Source organism: Alosa sapidissima, chromosome 6 (assembly GCF_018492685.1).
Source record: "Alosa sapidissima isolate fAloSap1 chromosome 6, fAloSap1.pri, whole genome shotgun sequence".
NCBI classification, from domain to species: domain Eukaryota; kingdom Metazoa; phylum Chordata; class Actinopteri; order Clupeiformes; family Clupeidae; genus Alosa; species Alosa sapidissima.
This window is the reverse complement of record NC_055962.1, coordinates 23,063,953-23,087,041: the sequence shown is the minus strand read 5'-3', so window position 1 is coordinate 23,087,041 and position 23,089 is coordinate 23,063,953. Positions and strand designations below refer to the sequence as shown.

Here is a 23,089-nt window from a genome sequence, read left to right as displayed (position 1 = left end):
ACCCCTACTCCCATCCCTCATCCTCTTCCTCTTAGTCTGCTCCCTACACTCTCGCCCCCGTCCGTCAGCCCACTGTAGCGTCAAATCAACATGCCATCTGGAAGCTGTGCAGTCAAGTGCGGCATGCACAAGCCTTGATTCCAGTAGGGGAGAGAGAGTGAGAGAGAGAGAGAGAGAGAGAGAGAGAGAGAGAGAGCACGAGTTTATGTGTTATGAATGTTAATATTCCTATTTAATTCTTAAACCTTGTTGACACACTGTGATGAGCAATTACAATTTCATATTATGAAGCAATTATGAAGTCAAAATCAGCGTCAGTATAACACTATTCTCAGGTAACACTGCACGTGGCTGTAATGGTCATATTGCTGCTTCCACAGTTAAGGCTACTGTCAATTGGGCAGCCGTGGCCCACTGGTTAGCGCTTTGGACTTATAACCGGAGGGTTGCCGGTTTGAACCCCGACCAGTAGGAGCGGCTGAAGTGCCCTTGAGCAAGGCACCTAACCCCTCACTGCTCCCCAAGCGCCGCTGTTGTTGCAGGCAGCTCACTACGCCGGGATTAGTGTGTGCTTCACCTCACTGTGTGTTGACTGTGTGCTGAGTGTGTTTCACTAATTCACAGATTGGGATAAATGCAGAGACCAAATTTCCCTCACGGGATCAAAAGAGAGAAAAAAAATGAATTGAAGAGAGAGAGAGAGAGAGAGAGAGAGAGAGAGGTAGCAGTGAAGACTTCTCTGTACATCACCCTTGAGTTCCCATTCTCTCTCACCATCTCATGAGGAGCCAGTAAGACTGCATGAAGACTGACACTCGTTGACCACTGGCAAAGGAAAACTCTGTTCTCCCGAGTTGCTTGCAGCTCACTAACAGGATGCATGCATTTATTCATCAGCATCATGTGGGATTCAGAGTGGGTTCTTTTTTTCCTTTGGTGCTTCCCAGCCAATGCACGTGCACGAGTCTCGACACCGCTCGCTCGCTCACTGGCCCAGAAGCAGCTCAGTATTCCGAGTGTTTGCAAATTTGCATTAGCATTCCGGCTGCGTAGACGACCGTTCGACGCAAAGCCCGCTCCTCAGCCAAGGGAGAGGGAGAGGGAGAGAGAGTGAGAGAGAGAGAGAGAGAGAGAGAGAGAGAGAGAGAGAGAGTGAGAGAGAGAAAGAGAGAGTTCAGCTGCCTCTCCTCTTCTCCCCTCTCATCACTCTCGATGCGAATGTGATTTAGCCATGGAACATTCTGTATTTGTGACTTACTGTTTATGCCTACTTTAGCATAGCAAGAACAAAAAAAAGGTTTTTTGTTATTTCTTTTTTTGCTGGCTATGCCCATGATCACTCATGTGCCTGAGAGGGTTTACATACAACTTCTGTCAGGGATTTATGTAAGATTGTTTGCCTCTGTTTCTGTGTATATAGAAGTATGACTTGTGCTTGTGTGTTCACGTCTGTATGTGCTCGCGCATATCTAGTTGGATGTAGGAGTTTGTTTGTGTATATGTGTTCATCTCTGTAAATATACTGCAGGATGTTTTTATGCAAATGTGTTTGTGTGTGCGCAAATGATTATGTGTGTGCATGTGTGTATGTGTGCATGTTTGCTAAGTATGCATTATCGTGACTCTTTGTGTGCATATGTGTGTACAAAAGTGTGTGAATGTCTATGTGTGTGTGCGTGTGTGTGTGTGTGCGTGTGTGCGTGTGTGCCTGGACGCGTGAGGGGGTGGGCGTCACACTGCACTGGAGCAGACGTGTCTAGAACGTTCCACTCGGCAGGAGAACCCCTCCCCCACGCCCCACGGCTATCGGGACATGGAAGCGGGGAAGCCACGCCACGCTACACCGCTGCCGCGCCGAGCTCATCCTATCAGACGGGGCGAGTGGGCCGCAGCCAGCGCCAGCGCCAGCCCTCCTCCTCGCCGCCACCTCCACTGCTGCCAGTTCCCATTCCCATCGCGGCCCAGCTCGCTGCCACTTTCCCACAACATCAGCCGGCACCGCCATCATGGGCAAAGCAGCCTCGCGGACACGAAGCCAGCCACAGTCACCCATCCTGGCATAACAACCCCCTGCTACTGTCACCTATCTGAGCACAGCATTGCCAAAGACTGACACCTACCTCACCTTAGCATAACAGCCAGTCAGTGGCGGCCATTTTTTTTTTCCAGCAACACTGGTTTGCATGTCATCTTGGACTTTCCTTACGCAATTAGAATGTTACATGAAAATATAAAAAATGAAAAATGATACAAATCATTTGTAACACCTCCCTGACTGTTAGCCATCTTAGGAATCTGTGATACACGTACTTACACTAACCACTGAGCGCGGTCTTAGCTTGATGCCTACTGGATCATTACCTATCTCTTTTTTAACAGTGTAGCCTGGCAGTGCCCTTAATCCTGGCACAGTGGGCGCACAGCAAACCCCTTTTAGCACAACACCCACTGTTTCTGTCACACATCTCAGCCTAAAGACCGTGCAGTAGACTTAACACCAGACACATGCATAGGCTTTATGAAGCCAAGACAGCAAGTGTTCTGGCTATGCCTTCTCAATTTGGCTCCGAACGTGAACACAACCCTCCCCACAACCCTTTCGGGTGCCAAGTGGAGCTCTTTCATCTTCATCTGATGATTAAAATAAATCCTGAAATTCTTTCATATTTTTTTTACGGAAAGACTGCTCTCCTGCAGGTAAATAATCCTCAGTTGACACTGCCCGCAACCTTATTATCTTTGAGCGCTATTATAAAAAGAGTTTAAGTCAAGAAAATGTGCTGCGAATACTGTATCTGAGTGCACACACACCAGCTCCACCTCTCTGCAGCATGGCGCACACACACGCACACACACACACACACACCCTGTCAGCCCGCGAGGCAAGTCAGCTGGGGCCACCTCGACTCCCTGTAATCTCCGCGGCTGGGTCCTGATCGATGGCCCTTTGAATAATCTATGATCTCGAGAATACTCACTCCTTCCCATTGATTAGGGCCATCGACCCACCTTTGGAATGCTCACTGTTCGCCTTTCAGCAGACAACAGCCTAATTTTCCCCCTCCCCTTGCAAAGACAGAAAAATAATGGGACTTGGTGCGCATGCTGCCTTTAATAGCATGCAAACGGTGCATGGGGAGCATCTTTAACTCTTTCTGAGAATTCTAGCCTGCGTGGGCGAAACTAGCTTTGATCTATGAAAACACCATGATGTGTTGTTCAGAATGGAGGAACACAAACTAGAACCATTTTTTGTGAAGTGCACATAGAGTAGCAGCCAATTGGGTTTGTTAGCGAACAGGAACAGGGGTGAGTTGAGGATGATGAGAGTTGTGTGCTGAAGAACGTGTGTCCTCGAGTATGTTCTCCGCTGGGGCCTGCGCTTAGAATCTCTGTGTTCTTCTCCTCACTGGTGAGACACCACAGCCCGCCTCTCTGTCCTAGATTTCTATGCACACACACACACACACACACACACACACACACACACATACATAAAACAGCTGCTCCATGCTCCACACAGCACATTTCAGCACAGTCACGGTTCCAACTCAGCTCAATTCTCCATCTCTCTCTCTGTTCGCCTGATGATGCCTGATGATGTCGTGTTGTTTTTGTTCCTGGTTTGGAAGCAAACTGATGCATCTTTGTGAGGGTGTGAAGACGGGCTTCATGGCCCGTGTGTGTGTGTGTGTGTGTGTGTGGGATGGGTTGGGGGGGGGGGGGGGGGGGTATGTGTGTGTGTGTGTGTGTGTCCACAGGTGGAGGAGTTGTCTGCATCTTGAAGGGTTGGTGTGTGTGTGCATTTGAGTGTGTATGCATGTTTGTTTAGTGTGTCAGTGAACTCTGTGTGTGTGTGTGTGTGTGTGTGTGTGTGTGTGTGTGTGTGAGTGAGAGAGAGAGAGAGAGAGAGAAAGATACACCATACATGTTTGTGTGGTAGTATTTGTCTGTGTGTGAAAGACTGGGAGTGCTGTATGTGTGTTCTTCTCTGTATGGAAGGACACGGTGGGGTAGGGGAAGAGAGGGGGGGGGGGAGGGAGGGGGAGAGGGAGAGGGGGGGGGGTGTTCAGGGGGCAAAGCTCCCTAATGGTTTGCTCGTGGTTGCAGGGAGGTTGCCGAGAGGTCTGCAGCCACAGAGCTCAGCCGGCGAAGCGAATACTAATGATGTGTGTGGTCGAGGGGCCGGACGCTGAGAGGAGGGCAGCGGTGTGTTTGTGTGTGTGTGAGAGAGAGAGAGTGATTTTTTGTGTGTGTGTGTGTGCTCCCTTTCATTTTGCCAGGCCAGTCACTGATAACATCATCCAACTCAGAGCCCTGACTGAGGGAGACAGTGATTTGGGTGCATGACTCATCCCCCTTACCCTGAGCCATCTCTGTAATCATTTCCCCTCGACTAGCCCTGGCCACATCGCAGAGAACAGCCACAGAGAACCTTACAGAAAATGAGACATAGAAAGAGAGACCATTTCAACCCCCCCCCCCATACCACTAAATAGTCCTTATTCCCCAGCTAATATAGTGCATAAACAAACACTAGCTAGGTGAGGTGTTATTGTAATCTGAAAATCCTTCTCAAGTATTTATGCATAGACTAGCAAGTACAATTGTGCTGTTTTGCAAGCTGTTTCACAGTGTAGGCACATGCATATTGTGTGAGTGATGCTAAGCAATTGTTCCTAAGGGAATCTTGAAGTCTGCGGACGATAAGGCCATTCTTTATTTATGGTGTTTTCTCACTGCACACTGACATGTACTCCTCATTAATGCAACTCAATGAAATGAAGCCATTAAAGATTCAAAAGGGTTGTTGGATATGTTTGACCTAAAGTATCCAGAGCACTACAACCAGTCCAGACCGAACTAAATACTGTAATATATTTGATATTTTTTATTTTCTTTTTTCCTATCTATCCGGTGTTTCTTTCTTTCTTTCTTTCTTTCTTTCTTGTTTTCTGTAAGTGACTCAATGGTAGGGTGCAGTGGAGATGGTAGGAGCTCTGGGGCACAATTAAGCAGTGAGCAGTTAGCTTCTAGAAGCTTCCCAGCACCACAGGGAACACAAGTAGGGTCAGAGGTCTCCACATCGTCTCTGAGGAACCCACTGATTGTCACTAAGCCAAGTTTTCATCCCATTTTTTCCAACTTGTCTGTCCATGCAGTGTACATCGCCTAACAGAGCACTGAGACCGCCGTAACGTGCATCGACCGGATCGCTAACTGCATGTGACCAGAAGTAGGCCGCTGCAATTGTAGTAATGATTGTCTGTAATTGCGGGGAGGCGGCCGTGGCACACGACATTAATTGGGCCTTTATGTTTCCGCATTAGCATTCCGAGGGAGGAAAGAGAGAGGGAGACCAAGTTCAGCGCGACATGTTGGTTAAGTGAGATAAAAGCTGGCTTCTTGCTAATGCTGCCAAGGACAGTGAAAACACACAGACACTTCTTTTTGACAGACACAGCCCCTGCCACTACTATCAGCATCCATCCAAAGGGAGAGAATTTGCAACAGAAAGCCCTCTGTGTGTCTGTGTGTGTGTGTGTGTGTGTGTGTGTGTGTTCATTATCATTATTCTTCACTATAACAAGCCCCATTGGACAGTCAGGCAATAGTGGACTACATCTCCAGAGCAAGGCAGTACAGGTCTGTAAATCAACTGTGCGGCACCATGGTAGGGGTCACCATGTAAGCAAAGCCACGCTGGCTCGTTGAGCATGTGCCATTTTCCAAAGGTATACACATGAGAGAGAAACGAGTCAGACATGCCAGACCTGGTCGCTGTTTGTCAGCGCAGGTAAAGATGGTATCGTGTTTTTTTGTTGTTGTTGTTGTTGTCGGCACTTCAACCCCTCTTAGCAGTCTTGCTTGTATGCTTGCTGTGGGACTACTTCAACTCCCAGCTCAATATCCTCTCAGTACATCTCGGCAAGCCCATTAGGTGCTTCAGCTTGCTCCGAGTCCTGGAAAAGCATTACCGGCCAGTCAGAAACCAGAAAGCACACTTTCTTTCTTTAAAGCAAAACACAGAGCAAACTCAGCACAGCCACAGCAGAAATAATTAAGATAATCAAAAACAACATATTTCTGCAACAGCCAGCAGAGGAGGGAAAAAAACAGAATACATACAGAGCAACTTCAAGCTCTGAGGCATTTGCAGCGAAACGCCTAACATCAACATAATTCTGTCAACATAATTCTCTACTCTGGGTTTACATATCAGTGACATCAGAGAGGTTCAAACAAGAGATCAAGCCAAGTTGAGATCCAATTATGTGCATAGACCAGCATCTGGAACTCCAGGTCTTTATGGTTATGGATTTAGCAGACGCCTTTGTCCAAAGCGATTGAATTGAACAGGGAACAGATTAGAATGTAGGTCAAATATAATAAGGAGAATAGTTATAATACACAATAATATCAATTCAATCAATAGCCTAATAAAAAGCAATGGAAAAAAGGGAAAGGCAATAATAAAACAATAACGTCAATTCAATCAATAATATAAAAACAATGACATGCTAAGACTACATTAAGGAGAATATCAATAATAAACAATAATGTCAAATTAATTAACAGCCCAATTGAAATAAAACAACATTATACAAACCATAACACATAAGCGCTTAAACAACTAAGTATAAGTTGAATAGGAATGTCTTTAGACCCCTCTTATCTTCGATGACACATGAAACTCATCATAGTTTTCACACACAGAGCTGTGGGGACCATTTTGCTTGGCCATTTCTCTTGTGTGGTCTCCTGCCCACAGCAGCTCTTCAAATTTCTGGAGAGAGGAGAGAGTCACGCGCGGGGGTGAGGAGGACACCTACACGCACGTCTCAGCTGATTCTCAAGCAGCCTCTCCAAAGCTCCTTCAGCAACACTTTACCATTAGTGCTGGCTCACAAACGTAGGGAAATAGATGAAAAAGGAGGATAAAAAAAAAAAATTATGTCCATCGACTTAATGAAAATGAATTCTTTTGCCAGGCACTGTGAGCCGTGAGTGCATATCTTTCCCTTAATGCACGAATGATTGGGTGCAAGTGTGTGTGTGTGTCTGTGAGGGGAAGTGCAGAAGCAGCTCCTGTCATGTCTTGCCATTACTGGCTCTGTGGATGAGATGGATCAGTGAGAGCTTAGTCTCATCAGCCTCGTGGCCTCTGGGGGCGAACAGCTCAACCAGAGAGGAGGAAGAAGAAAAGGAGCAGAGCGCATGGCTGGACACTCCTCATCCCTCACTGACACTGGCCACGGGAGACGGAGACTGACCCACACTGAGAGCAGAGGAAGTGGAAGTGGAAGTGTTTCACATAAAGAAACAGGGTTGGGCAGACAGGAGAGACGCCCGACAGTCAGAGGGAGCTCTGTCCTTGATCTTAGTTAGTCTCATGAAGTGTACGACTCGTAAAGACAGTTTTCAGTGGGTCTTGCAAAAGAATGAAAAAAGTCTCTAGACCTAGAATATTAATCATTCTACAGGAACTGTTAAAAGTTTGGTGCACTATCTTTTATATTTGCTTAAGATCTTTGAATCTTTATCATGGCCTTTTAACCATGCTTTCAAATTTGACCTCATAGGCAATCCTCAGGGCCAGATGTACTAACGCTTTTGCACCCACTTCAGGTGTATTTGTTTCGCAACGTGCGTGTAAAATCATCGCGAGGTATGTACAAACAGGCCGCAATTATGTAAAAGTGCAAACTGCCTGTCGAGGGAGCTGAAAGTGGCAGATTGCGTTTTTAATGTCATGCATATGCATTCAGGGGAGGATCCAGGGGAAAGTGGGAGTTTAGCGTAAAAAGATGGGAGGGGAAGAGTAAAGAGCGCCTAATTATGTATTCCGCGGTATGTACAAAGACTGCTCCTGAAAGCGCACTATTTAGAGCACCAGTTTTGTAAGTCTTTGTACTATAAAAAGCAACATTAACTTTCATGTAGCCAGAGTTTAATAAAGGCTTTTTTAACTTTAGTAAGGAGTGCCTCAAAAGTTGTTTTTATCTTTTCACAACATTAACTTTCGTTGGCCTTTCGAATGTCTTACTTTCACTTTCACATCATTCACTTAAACTTTCCTACTTGCTAGATTTGACCAATCTTCCATAGCCTACGTGCACAAGTATTTTGAGTAGAACTACTGATCTTCATTATCTCCTTGCTTGTTGACATCTTATCATGTATGGTATTATTTCATGATCGCCAAACGTTTGATTCTTTTTAATGTTGTCATCAGTTAACTTCATTCAACTGCGCTTGTTGGCGCTGCCATTCAGTTGTGGACGTTCGTAAATTGCGTTTATAGGCGGAGAAAGGCAGAGAAAAGCGCAGTTTACACTAAGGATTGAACGATTGATAAATACGACGGAAGCTTGGGTCTGACAGCGTTCGCAATGTGCGGTTTGTCCATGGCGCTGATAACGCTACGTTCGCAAATGTACGTACATCTGGCCCTCAGTCTCTTATCTCTTGACTTATCAATGTCAACACTGCGTATAACATACTATATGTATGCTAAGCAAACGAGAGGAGGGAGGACAGGACACAAGTCTCCACACCTCACAAGGTGGTCAGTACTAGAAATGCTGCCAGATCTGCCTGCCTAATGCAGGGGGCAGCTTCATCCGCCCGGAGAGCTTTTAGTGGGCGGGTGGATGGTTTGGAATCGAGGACTGGAGAGACATCCTCGGCCTGCCAGAGATGGGCCCTCGGACTGAGAGAGCGGACAGATTTGGCTTGGTAATGAAGGCTTTAGGGATGGGGTGAGTGTTTGGGTGCGCGTTGGAAGTCTGTGTGTGTGTGTGTGTGTGTGTGTGTGTGTGTGTGTGTGAGTGTGTGGAGGAGGGTGAGGAGGCGGGCTTGGCACTGGAAGGACACTCGCTCTCGTCTGTTTGTGGGCTGGCGGATGGAGAGCGGGTCGACACAGGACCGTCGAGGCAGCTCGCAGCGTCTCTTTTCCGAGGGCACGTAATGGTCTAGCGCCATTAACTAACCTCGGGATAGCATGAGTCAGAAACACAAGCTGATTCATGCGCAGGCTCAAATCTCAACCCCCTAAGCCTCTCTTTCTTGCCCCCAACAGACACAGACACACACACACACACAAACACACACGCACACACACACTCATTTATACTTAAAAGACTGAAATGCACATGACAGTACACATTTGAACACACACAAGTCATTTAGTCATTTCAATGTATATCAAAAAGGAGAAATACTCTGTCTTGTTTTAACTGAGAAAGCAATGGAAATAATGTGAGCTCTCTTTAACTTTGAAGTTTAAAAATAAAGAGCTGTCTCTGGTGAGCAGCCCTTCAAAAATCCTTCGAGAGAGAAATCAGTGCAGAGCAGGTGTTAAATGCTGGTGCGAAAATGTGCACGCTAAAACAGTCTGAATTTTGAAACGTGAATTTCAAAGCTGACGACAAAGTTTCTTTAATTTTTTTTTCCTTTATTTAATTATTTGTTGTTTTTTTTCCTTTCTAGTTTTTTCCCCTTTCCATCTAAGTACATCTAACTACAAAATTAGCATGGAGGATGGAGCAACAATCAGCAGGGGATTGTTCTAATGAATAAACATCTTTTTATGGATGATTATGATGTGTTCAACCATTTTCTCTTTGGAGACAGTCATAATTATATGACACCGTTATCGCTACAATAATTAATTGGCCATGACTCTTGCTGAGGAAGTGACTGATTGCCTGGGAGTCTGAAAGAAGGGAGCTGATGTCATGGATGTCTCTTGGTGATTTAGAAGAGCACGAGAAAAATGTGAAAAGGAAGAAAAAAGGAAAAAAAAGAAAAAAGTGGAAGAGGCAGAGAGAGAGAGAGAGAGAGAGAGAGAGGAGGAGGACGAGAAAGAGAGAGAAAACGAGTCAGATAAGAGACAGAAAAAACGAGGCATAAAAAGGTGGGAATGTGGAGGGAGGTTGGTGGTAAGATAAGAAAGAACAAAAGAGATGGAGGTGGAAGAGCAGCAGGAGGAGGAGCAGGAGGAGCAGGAGGAGGAGGAGGAAGAGCAGGAAGAGGAGCAGGAAGAGGAGGAGGAGGAGGAGGAGTGTGAGACACTAAGAGAGAGAGAAGAGAAGAGAAAAGAATATCACCTCATGTGTGAGCCCTAGAACTTCATTAGCACCCCTCTGCTCTCAATGACAGGAACTGTGATGGCAACCTGAGGTCATCTGAGAGAAAGACGTGGAGTGGCAAAATGGTGTTGAAGCTGTGTGTGTGTGTGTGTGTGACGGAGGGAAATATACAAAAAGTGTCTATTTATGTGTGTGTGTGTGTGTGTGTGTGTGTGTGTGTGTTTTCTTCTGAAAAAAAAGAAAAAAATAACCACCCCCACACCCCAAATATGTCAAGCTCTCCATTGATTGGCTGTCTGTGGATTACAACAGTGGACTGAACACAGGGTGTAGAGAGATGGATGGACAGCAGGAAAAGACAGGGCGAAGAGAGAGAGAGAGAGAGAGAGAGAGGTGACGAGGCACTGCAGGCTGATGGAAGGAGGGATAGAGAGAGGAAAGAGAGGTAGAGGTAAGAGATAAGGCAGGGAGGGAGGGGAGAGATGTGAGGAGACGCATTGAGCCGGTGTGGACAGGCTGGACGTCCATCACATCCACACTGTATCTACGCCAGACCTCTCTACTCCTCGCCTCATCCTCTTTTTATTGCTTCTTTGATTTTTGCCCTCTCCTCCCCTCTCCTCCTCTCTCCTCCTCTCTTTTCTATTCTCCTCTCCTCCTCTGACCCTCTGTTGTCTGTCCATCATGGATTTACACCAGACCGCATTATTGCAAACACAAATGTCAAGCACTTCACCTTTAGCCTTGCACACAGCACATAGACAGAGGCAAGCTACCAGAGGATTTCTCCAACAAGATGTATAGCCAAACACACAAACTCCAACACGCTTTTCAAGCCACTTACAAAAATCCTCAAGTGGAGGACGTTAGATAGTAAAGACCCAAATCTTTTCATTGCAGCCTTGTGAACTACAAAAAGCCTAACTAAATGTATGATGTCAGCTGGTCTATTAGTGATATTTATAGAACATTCAATTCTCCAAAGACACACCTAGCCGATACAACACACACACACACAAAAAAAATACTCAGAAATCTCTGACGCCCGACAAGTGACCCAAATTGTGGCAAAAAAATAATCTTGAGGATTTATTTATATCTCCCAGACATATAAGAGACAATGAGATGGGACGAGGACCGACACAAAAAGAGATACAAACTCCAAACGTCTTAGAGGCAGAAAATAACAACAAAGCATCTATTATGTACCACCCAGAGATGGAATGTGAAAGACACACAAAAAGAAGAGAGATCTTTTTGTTTTTTGAAAGAATTCTCCACAAGGGTGTGAGGTACAGTATACGTTTAAAAAGAGACTCTGCATTCTCCACATGGATGAGGCGTATATGTTCTTCTCCTGGCTGCGATGCACAGAATGCTGAATGAAGCATGGGGGCTGCGATAGAGAGGGGGGTCTTCAGAACTCCATCTGCTTCAAAGACGGAAAGATATCCACAAGGAGGAGAGGGAGAAGGGAGGAAGAAGAGAGGTGCTTTCTCTCCCTCTATCAATCAAACTCTCTCTCTCTCTCTCTCTCTCTCTCTCTGTATCTCATTACCTTATTCAATCCCTCAGTTTCTCATTCAGTTTTCTCTCCCACTTAACTGAACCCCCCCCCCTCGCTCTCTCTCTCCATCTCTCTCTCTCCCTCTCAGCTTCTCAGTCATATGATTCTATTCTTCCAAACTTTTTCATCCTCTCCTCTGATATTGTCTAAAATGGAGCATCAGAAATCCAGTCATATGATTCTATTCTTCCAAACTTTTTCATCCTCTCCTCTGATATAGTCTAAAATGGAGCATCAGAAATTCACACACACACACACACACACACACACACACGCGCGTACACACAGGCGCGCACACACCAAGACCTCACACACCTTGAGGCACCAAACAACAGCCATACAACAGTAACATTCCGTCTCCACTGTCACCACTCTCTGGGTCTGTACCTTCCTGCAGACAGACAGATGATATTTTCTTTCTATTTTGTCATGAAATAATAATGACAAAGAAAATGAATGGAGTCGTAAAAGCAATGAGCCGGCTATTCTGTGTGGAGAGGAGTCCAACACGACGACTGCCTGACTCTTCATAGTCTCCTCTCCAAGGCCTCTCACTAAATATGCAATTACTACTTGGGGTCAAAAATTGTGCTGCTATGTCTTCTACAGAGAGACTAACAGCACACAGCAAAAAAGATGAGTAGTCTTCACTGTATACCTCCTATGATAAGAGGAAGCCAATCTATTCCCCGTTTCTTAATTCATTCTTGCCATACAGTAAGATATACTGTGGAACATGTTCTGTAGGAGTGGTTCTTTCTTTCTTTCTTTCTTTCTTTCTGAGTGTGACCTACAGTATGCTTCAACTGAGTCAACATTAAATATATACAATATAGTATCATCCACTGTATTAGATAGCTTCATAATCACACACACTTAAACAAACATACACAAACACTCAAACAAGTACACACACACAAACACGCGCACGCACGCACATGCACGCGCGCGCAGTGGACCACTGCTGACATGGGTCCAGCACCTATGACACGTGCGAAGCCACATCCCATTACCCCGCGACTCCAGTGAGGGGCCTTGGCTTTGACAGAGATGAGATTAGCGAAGCACACACTCTCTCCTCCTGTCAAGCCCATCTGTTTCCCCATCTCTGACTGAGGGAAGGGGAACAGAGAGAGAGAGAGAGAGAGAGAGAGAGAGAGAGAGAGAGAGAGAGAGAGAGAGAGAGAGAGAGAGAGAGAGAGAAAGAGAGAGAGAGAGAGGGGCACACAAGGTCCCTGAACCCCGGTAAATGGAGTCAAACCCAATCACTGCAGCCCTTTTAGACATCAAACGGAGACGGCCGCGTTCACAGTTACATCCGTTTACATCTGAAAGGAGCAACGTGCCAAATCTGTCAAACATATGAGAGGGGGATAGGGTGGCTGAGGCGAAAGAAAAGAGAGAGAGAGGAAGAGAGAACGATAGAACATTGTGTTGTCATTCCAAATTACCCTGACTGGGACGGAATTGACTTTTCCCGAACCCCAGGAGAAGCTGCGCAATCTCCAAATTACGGCAGATCAGAAAAGGAAGCCTGTAATGAAATAATGTATCTTACAGTGTGTCTCAGGAGTGTCAAACTCACAATGATGGACACCCCAAAAGGCCAGAGAGATGACACAGCACTGCCACCGAGCACCGCACGGTCACTTCTGATCGTCCTTCACACCATGGACCTTCTCATTATCAGCACCATTCTGACACAGACTTTCATCACACTGAGAAACCACAAAAACTGCTCCATTCTCATTTCAGCTGAATCAGATCTTATCATGCTGGGTATAAAGGCTAGGAGATGGCAGTTTTGGTAATAAGGAGAGAAGATTTGGGGTTCCAGCTCAAACAGACTCCTCTGGGGGAGAGAGAGAGAGGGATGGAGTGAGTAAGGGAGAGCTTGGGAGGGAGGGAAGAGGGGAGGAGAGGAGAGGGGGGACTCACCGTGCCCGGTGCGTAGTGAGGCGGGGGAGCGGTAGATGGCGACGGGCGCCAGGTGATGCCTGCTTCCCGGGACGTGGTGATGGTGCTGCTGCTGCTGGGAGCGTTCGGCATGGCGGGGAGCCACGTGGGGCCGAGGAGCCGGAGGCGGAAGCGGCGCCGGGGCACCGGGAACGTTACCGACGGAGGGAGCCGAAAGAAACGGCGACGACGCCAAAGACGAGGAGGAGGAGGACGCGGACGCGGATCCGTCGGGGGAGCGGGAGCTCCAGGCAAACTCGAACATACATCCCACGGCCAGAGGCAAGATCCACGCCACCCAGCGGCCCCGAGGGTTCCCGTCGGGCCGCATGATGGACAGCCAAATCCTCCCCCCTCTCTCGCTCACTCACTCAACCACTCACTCGCTCTCCACTGGGAGGACCGACCGACTGACCGGACGGAGCAGAGCAAGAGCGCTCGGAGCAAGGTGACGGGAGCCGTGGAGGACGAGGCGAATGAGAGGAAGAGAGAGAGAGAGAGAGAGAGAGAGAGAATAAAAGTACACCACTGGGGCGAGTTACGACCCCATGACAGGCAAGCCCACTTGCCCAGAGCAGGAAGGAAAAAAAAGGATGAAAAAAGAACCCAGAAAAGAGGACAGAAATTATCCACAAGAGAAGAGAAGTGCGGAGGAGCCGAGACTGCCCCTCAGACAGCAGCCCTCAGAGACAAGACAGCAATCCAGTCTTCCAGTCCAGACGGATGGACGCTTGGACGCAGGCTCCAGTGGAAGGCTTTGGTACACCGAGTCACAGTTGGAGCCAGTGTGGGAAGAGGAGAGGAGGCGCTGGGGCTGGAGGGGGAGTGAGAGAGAGCGTGGAGGATTTCCCAGGTGGCCTCCCTCACCTTCGGGGAGGAGTTGTCAGAGTCGCAGGAGAGGAGGACCCGGGTGGCGGGACCTGGGGTTTGCGTGGCGTTCCTTTACCTCGCGTCGCTCGCTCGCTCGCTCGCTCGCTCTGGCAGTCCTGCGACTGTGTGCCGCTCGCGTCTGTGCGCCTTCTTTCTGCCACGAGCCGCGCGATACACAGCACTGAGTGCACTCGCACACATGCAGGAGCGCGCGCACTCTCTCTCTCTTTCCCTCACACACACACACATACACAGAGAGAGGGAGAGAGAGACGCTCTCTCTCTCTCACATACACACACGCACAGCTGAGCAGCCAGCACCTCCCCTCTCGTTCTCTCAGTGTTGCTCTCTGCCACAGAGCGCTCAGCAGTGAAGCCTTTCGGTCTCGGCAGCAGCAGCAGAAGTGGCTCGACTTCCCACACCCCCCCCCCCCCTCCCCTCGCACAAATCCCTACGACTTTGCCGAGATCTGACACGGGCTCAAAAAGTCCATCCTTTTCTTCAAGCCCAGCAGCGGCAGCAGCATCCAGCAGAAATGGACAGAGCTCAGTATTCCACAGCAAAGAGATGAAGGGAAGGGAAAAAGAGCCCTCTCTCTCTCAGCTAGAGAGGATGGAGAGATGGAGAGAGAGAAAGACAACAGGGACAATTTTCTGGAGAGCATACACAGTAAGTGAAAGACTGGAGGAGAGAGAGAGAGAGAGAGAGAGAGAGAGAGATAGCCAAGCGAGATAAAAAAGGGAGAGAGAGAGGGATGAGAGCTCACAGGTGAAACTAAGCTGGGATGAGATGGGAGAGAGGAGGGGGGAGGAAGAGGAGGGGAAGAAGGAGGAGGAGGAGGGGGGGGGGGGGGCTCAGAAGTGGGCCAGCCTATGCAAATAGTACCCGAGCACTGAGCAAATCAGGGAGGCCGACTGCCACTGCAGAGGAGTGAGCAGGATTTAGTCACGGGGAGGAGAGAAGGGAGAAACAGAGAGAGAGAGGGAGAGAGAGAAGGAAAGAGGAGTGGAACAGAGAAGAGAAGAGAACATAGAGACAGAGAGAAAGAGAAAACGAAAAACAGAGAAATGGCAGGAAAGAAGAGAGAGAGTGGTAAAGGGAGAGGAGGTGAAAGTGAGATGGAGAGAACGGGTAGAGAAGAAAAGAAAGAGAGGGAAAGGCAAGCAGAGAGAGGGATGGAGACCACGCTGTGAAATGAAAGGATTGAAAGAGAACCAAGAGGAGTGCAATGAGCGATGAGAAGACAATAGAGGACAGAATATAGAGGTGAAGAGGTGGAGAAGACTAAAAGAGAGAAAGGGAGAGATACTGTAGCACAAGAGAAAAAGAGGACGAGCTAAGAAAGAGGGGATTACATGTTTATAAGAAAAAATAACAGAACACCCAGAGAGGGGAAAAAAGAGCAACTGATGGAGAGACCACAAACACAAACACGAATGGTGAAGCAACACTGAAAATGACAGAGAGAGAGGGAGAGAGTGAGAGAGAGAGAGAAATAGAGAGGTAGAAAGAGATGCCTGTGAGGTATTGATGGCATTAGATTTCCACAAGTGGGGTTAGGGAATCACTGAGACGACTGAGCGGAGCGGAGCGGAGCTGAGGGTGATGCTGGGTGACCCAGTGCCTGAAACCACCCCCACCCCCGGCGTCTGGCCCTCAAAGCCCACCGCTGCCGAGCTGAGCTGGGATCCATAAATCATGCTGCATTTCAAAGAGCTCTGTGAATTTCGATCAGAAACTTTCCCTCGCAGCTATCATAAATACATGGGGCGGGGGGGGGGGCAGAGAGACCCTAACAAACATCTCTTCTGACTTGCCTACATCCAATGCACCTACGCTTTATGGAAACAAGTGTCAAGAGGGTTTAATGTAGATGGAAAGTGAACAAAATATCTGTTTTTTTCATGGACAATTTAATTTTGGCGAGCCATATGGGATTTGAATTGCTCTTTACACTCTCATGACTATGAGAAAGGGGGCAAAGGCTTTTTTTCAGGGAAACTAAAACACTTTGTCAATTTCTGACATTTTGTATACTGTAAAGAACCCAAATCCCACTGCTGTGCTGCACTGCGTGTTAAACATGCTTCCATCCAGCAAACCATAGGGGGACAGTGTGTCAGAGCTGAGTGCATTACCCCCATTAAACACAAAGCAGGAAGGAGCTGCAAAGCAACTTAAGATGGAGCTTTTAGTTTTGGAGATTTCCCCAATGCACATTCACTCTCCTTCCACTTCTACCACCTCCTGTCCAACCATATAGACACTCTCAACCTCCTACAACAGCTCTTCACAGCCTAGTCCAGTAAAAAGCTCCACTTCATTATAAACTGCTGAAAAAAGTGATCGTGGCTCTTCGCTAAACGCAATTACACCCAATAATGCGCCGGAAATCCACCATTAATGCCGACATTATTCAGCCGGAGAGAGGTGGCGAGAGGAGACGCACTTGTGGAGGTTTTTGAGCTGAACCGCCGTCCTTTTAAGCCCTTGAGTAGCTCACTTTCCTCCAGCTCCTCATCGCTGCTGCCGCCACGCTAATAATTCACTTCCACGAATCGCCCACCCCCTGCCCCGCAAACGCCGATTGATGAGGAATTCATTTCATTTCATTTTTTTCGCCGGGGAAGCTGAAGCCCCTGTTCGTAATTAGATGGCGACTCGCCTTCAGGTGGGACGCTGGTGGCACATTTCAGTCTTCGCCCCGTCAACCCTCTCCTCGTAAAACCCCCCTCCCCCTCCCCCTCCCCAGTCCCACACCACCAGCCCTCATTTACACACACTAGAAAACAGAGGAGGTCCACTCTCAAAAGGCTTATCTCATAGATGGGGAAAAAGCAATGCGCAATAAGATTTTATCAGTTGAATACGCTTCAGCTTAAGACCTCCAAATGGCTTGTCCTGTCATTACACATGTGAAATTTATGCCTAATCTACAGCAATCAAAATCTAAGTGCCGAGCGATGCAGAGGCTGGCAATTGTTATTTTAATACTTTCAAAAAAAGCTTTTAAAGCTGGGGCATACTCATCTGTGTATGGTTCAGGCATTTGAAGCCGCTAACGAGTTGCAGAAGAAATCAATTAGAGCTGCGGTGAGGAGGCGGTCTCTTTTCAGGCACCCTCTCCTGCTTCCTTTCTCTACGCTTGCCTGTTCAGTCCACAGGAATCACTGGGTGTTCTGAAAAATGAATATGTCCAAATGCCATATGGTCCCCACGATCCACAATTTACTGGCTTTCTTTTGGCCCAACTGCTGAATTAGGCAAAACCCCAGTCTATTTCTCAATCTCTCCCACATACACTCAAAACAGACACGACTCCCTTTCAGTCTCTGTGGAATTACCGCTAGATCGTCAAAGGAACACAGTCGTGGGATTTGACTCCTTCCTTATTCATCTGTTTATATCTTTCATTATTTATTTTTTTCTTTTTTGCCCGAGCGAACAATGAAGGGCATAAAAGGAAATGGCCTAACCGATGATTAGCTGCAGCTTTTGCTAGAAGCGCGCTCCGATTCCCCCTGTTCACTGGCGGCAGCTGCATTATCTTTCCAAGAGGTGCTGCGGGTCTGGTTAAAATGCAATAAGTGATAATCAATGTGTGGGGGAGCCTCCAGGATAATGATGCCTTAAATGAGTCTGCCTGTTCAATTTTACACCTGACCAAGAAGGGAGCTTTTTTTCGCCTCTTATTTCGATGCTTTATTTGCATACCTGTGCACTTCATGGCTTCCTCTACCAGAAAATGAGAGTCCTACTAAAATACTGAGGTGCAGAGTGGCGTTGCGTGGTGCGGCATGCCTGAATGGAGTGGCACACAGGGCATTGTGTGCTCTACAGCAGGGAGCTGCTCTACTGTGTGATGAAGTACTGTAGATCTGTAGCAGCATCCAAGAGTGAACAAGCACAGGTCCATAAGCAGGAGTTTGATGCAGTGCCGCTGTGCATTGCTGAATGCATTTACTGTATCCAAATAAATAGCTCTGTGCCCCATTCCATTTCCCTACAAGACACACACTCACACACACACACACACACACACACACACACACACACACACACACACACACACACACACACACCCAGACACACACAGACATACAGACACAAACATACAGTACACACACACACACACACATACTCCGTCACACCTTGTGGGGTAAAAAACAACAGCTGGATGCTTTCCTGTTATCTCAGCTGTGGTGGGGAAAGTGCTGACTGAGTCCTCTGCCTGATAACAGTGGCATTTCCGCACCTGTACTGCACAATTACAAATAAGCCTCCTCAGGACGCCGGCAGCCATGGCCAAAATAAGCAGTACCCCTCCCTCCCCAACACACACACACCTCTGAAAAATGAATCCTACAGACCTGACACCAGATAGCTACAACATCCAGATGGAATTGCAATGTGCGCAAATGTGAATCTCCTGGAAGTGCCAAGCCGAATTGATGTCTTAGTCCTTAGACAACCCCAAACTGAACAGATTACTGAAGGTTTTTTTTTTTTTTTTTGCTTTTTTCCCTTTTACTACTGCTGAGCAACAAGAGCATTGGCTTTGAAATCAAGAGAATTATGATTTCATCATATTTCACCATATTTTCCAAAATGATTCTGCATTTGCATAGCATTTGGATATCAGAATCTCTTAGGAGACAGCTGACACCCCATCATGCTGAAGAGGGACACAGAAGGACACAGGCAGACACAGGGACACCTACAAGAGGCAGTCACAATAAACCATGCAAGAGACAAAAAGGAAACTGGCGGGGAAGGAAAGACACAAGGAGTAGTAGGCTGTGTGTTTATGTTTCTGTCTGAGAGCAGCGCCATCGCTAGGAGAAATAATAACACCTCTTGAAGGGTCCTTTAAAGTCAGCTTTAAGGCGCGGGGAATAAGAATCAGTTGATGCCTGATCCTCCCATCAGCACCTCCATGCACACAATACCCCCTGCACACGCACACACACACATACACACACACACACACACACACACACACACACACACACACACACACACACACACACACACACACCACACCACACCAGCACCCCATCCCCCCCAAATCCTGCTCTCTAAGAGTGATGTTGTTTTCATCTCCCCACCGCACACTTTTACTCTCTGCATTGCTTAATCCTCTGTGGCAGCTATCCAAGCCTCTGGGTGCTTGTGTTTAAACAAAAAAGAAAAGAAAAAAAAAAAAACACATCACTCCATCTATTGGAAATGTGACAGCTGAAGGCACATTGAGATGTTGCAGAAATATAAAAAAAAGGAACCGTCAACCAAACCTGTCCGCCCTCCATGTTGGCTGGGGTACCATCTGATTACGCTCCACTCCCGATCAAGGACTTTTTCAGTGCAAATTGACTATGTAGATGCTAATATTGCTATTTTTTAAACCTCAGATGTAGTAGTATCTTTTGTAGCATTTTGAGTGGCTCTATGGCATTTTGAGTGGTTTGTAGCATTTTGAGTGGCTCTATTTGAGTGATTTATCAGAGGGACACTGGTATGGTCTAAATGCAAACTGATATTAAAATGCAAGTACGCTGCACTTCTCAAGGCATTTTGAAATAAACACTGACTTGTAAAATCAAACATTACTTAGCTGGTGAAATAGAATTTACAGTTGGTGGAATTTTTAAAGGTAAGAAGCTTCATTTAAAAAAAAAAAATCAATTTTTAAATAGCATTTCATGGAAAATTTGTTATATTATACATCTATTATGAGAGAAATATTGATATTTGTTTTGCAACATACGGCATTGCAACCACAGCACAAGCTGATAGTACATCAGAAGTGTTCTCACGTTTGTTATGTAGATGGCAATTCAGCTAGAATTATTCCATGGATGGAGCAAACACAGGGCGCTGACGTTCGGTCATCTCTGGCGCATAAAGCGTGGCGTCGAGGCGTGTTGCCCCTCCGCAGTTAGTGGTCCTGCGGGAGTCCATGATACAGTACATGTTTGATGACGCCCGCACCACCATTTGTCAGAGTCAAAAATGTGACAGGTGGTAATGACCAGGATCATGTGCAGTTTGTGATGGACTTGTCCAGGCTTGATGCTAGAGGGTGTGAAATCCAGCCTGCCCAGTCGCCCCCCTCCCTCTGCTTCATACCAAACTCAGGCTAACATCATTAAAAATGAATGGATCATAAAATCAAATGTGACAGCAGCAATTGAAAAGTGGATGTGGGTTTGAGCGATTAAAAATGCATCGGCGCCATCACTAATAGATGAGTGCACGCCGGGCCCTCTCTCTGTCTGCTGGCTGAGCCGAGGTAGGAAAGAGCAGATCCTTGTGTCCTGAAAACCGCCTGATGAATGAGCGGACACAAGGCTGTGCCCGGCGACCATGCTCGTCCTGCCCGAACCTCGCCCTCGTTGGGGGGTGGAGTGAGAGGGGTGGGGTGAGGTATCATCATCATCATCATCATCATCATCTTCATCTTCAGAAGGGGGGGTGGGGGGGTTTGGGGGATTGGGTTGAAGGCTGAAGGATGAGTTTACGGTCCTCTTACAGTGTCAACAGCAGATGCAGCACCTAACAGCTACCAGACTGACTATTACACAGCAACGCCATCACTCATGTCTATAAAAGGACACACTAGTCCCAGACACATAAACTGCTATTCAGGGGTAAAAGTGTTGTCTGGGGAGTGGTGGTGAAGGTGGTGGTGGGGGGTGGGGGTTGTAGTGCAGGTGGGGGTTGTTCTTAGCCACGGCCAGACATAGAGTTTGAAAATAAAGGGCTGCATTCTTACAGATATAGACTGCGTAACTCATCCAGGTCCCAACTCTCCAACAACAACTCTGTGAGAATGTGTGTGTGTGTGTGTGTGTGTGTGTGTGTGTGTGTGTGTGTGTGTGTGTGTGTGTGTGTGGGCGCGCGCGCCTGGAAGATGACAAATGAAGCCAAACGATTGGAGAAGACAGCAGCTGGGCCTTCAGTGGATTGCTCATGGGAGAGAGAGTGTGGGGGCTGGAAAGGGGACATATACTATATAAGCTTAGGCTCAAAGGGGTCTGGGGTAAACAGTATGTGCGTGTGCGTCTATGTAAGTGCTCATGTCTCCTTCAAGAGTGATGCTAATGGTGTAGAGAAGGCAAGATAAGGCCAGTAAAACTTCTCATAACTCCAACAAGAAGTCATGAAACTGGAATGAAATGTGGCAGTATAACACTGCACTGTACTGTACTAGACTTGCCTCCCAAGTTTCAGCTAAGTAAATGACCTGAACCTTAACGTATCTCGCCATCTTAATTCAGGCAGTCTGAAAAAGAGCTGGGCTCACAAAACTGCCTTTACAAAATAGAAGACGACAGAAGCTCCCCACAGGAGCTGTAATGGCCTTCTAAATATCTCCTCGCTCATTTACCCACTCTGCAACCAGAGGAAACTGGGGAGGCTCAGTCTGACGGATGGCTCGAAAGGGCTCACACACACACACACACACACACACACACACACACACACACTGTAATCACAAGTGTAGAAGTGTGGAGGAGGACAGTGATGGCAGTGGAAGATGGGCCATCGGACGGTCAGAAGGAAAAGTCAGCATTGGGGAAAGAAGGAAGCAGAGGACGATGAGGAGGAGGAAGATGAGGAGGAAGAAGAGGAGGAAAGCTGCTCGTCCGTGGCTTGGGTTTGCCGCAGGGGTTCTTGCTCGCTGTCACAGATGCTCCTCCATAATACAGCCGGATGGGCCATGCCGCACAGCCACTGCCCCCCACGCCCAAAAAAGCCGCTGTAGTCCAGCTTGCATAGAGCCCAGAGCTACTACAGAGATAGATGCTAGCTGGGCAGAGTGGGACAGCACACTAGCTACCACATCACGGCAGTTAGCACAGCATGCTATATAGCAAAGCTGCGTATTTAATTTGTTTTTCGCTCTGGCACTAGTGAGAAGACTAAAATGAATCCCGCGATCCCTTGTTCTTCCCTCCACAGGGTGATGTCTGTCACTGTGAGCTTGCACATGTTTTGTTTGGGCTGCACACGTTTTAGGGGATGTGGATGCGGCACAAGCGATAACGACTGTTAGGCTGAGCAAATGTGAACGTGTGTGTGTGTGTGTGTGTGTGTGTGTGAGTGTGTGTGTGTGTGTGTGTGTGTGAGTGTGTGTGTGTGTGTGTGTGTGTGTGTGTGTGCGTGTCTGCGTGCGCGTGTGCGAGTGCTTATTTACTGTCAGCTATTTATCCGTATGATGCACAAACAAGCATCGTGTGACAGTTACAGAGAGAAGCTGGAGTCTGCAGGGGGTCTGCATTTCTCCCTCTTTGAGTGCCACTAAATGCTGATGAGATTTCAAACAATGTTCCAACAACAAACTGCCACATTTCCACAGTAACAAATCCACAAACCATTTTACATGATTTTTTACAAAACTAAATATCTGGATAGGTACCTTGTGACTGCCATTAACCACTCTTCTTGACAATAGACAAAATGGATATGAAGAAAGTTACGAACCAAATCATCTTGCCAACAACACAGTGTCCTCTCTTTGACGCGGTAAACCGTACATTTTTTTACCTCCAGAGTCATGAAATGGAATTCAAGGTAAACCATGGTCTTCACTGAGCGT

The 23,089-nt window shown here is 47.3% G+C and overlaps 1 protein-coding gene across 18 annotated transcripts in view; it reads right to left on the bottom strand.

Moving 5' to 3' along the window:
• nrxn3b (neurexin 3b) overlaps window positions 1-23,089 on the bottom strand; it is a 217,314-nt gene that overhangs the window by 76,836 nt on the left and 117,389 nt on the right. For 2 of the 18 annotated variants that reach the window (XM_042094873.1, XM_042094874.1), the window contains exon 1: window positions 13,600-14,674. The exons of the other annotated variants lie outside the window; for them this stretch is intronic. In XM_042094873.1, the coding sequence (XP_041950807.1) occupies window positions 13,600-13,948 (349 nt within the window). In that variant the 5' untranslated portion in view covers window positions 13,949-14,674. Of the gene's footprint in view, window positions 1-13,599; window positions 14,675-23,089 lie in introns of those variants that run through there. 18 annotated transcript variants of the gene reach the window in all.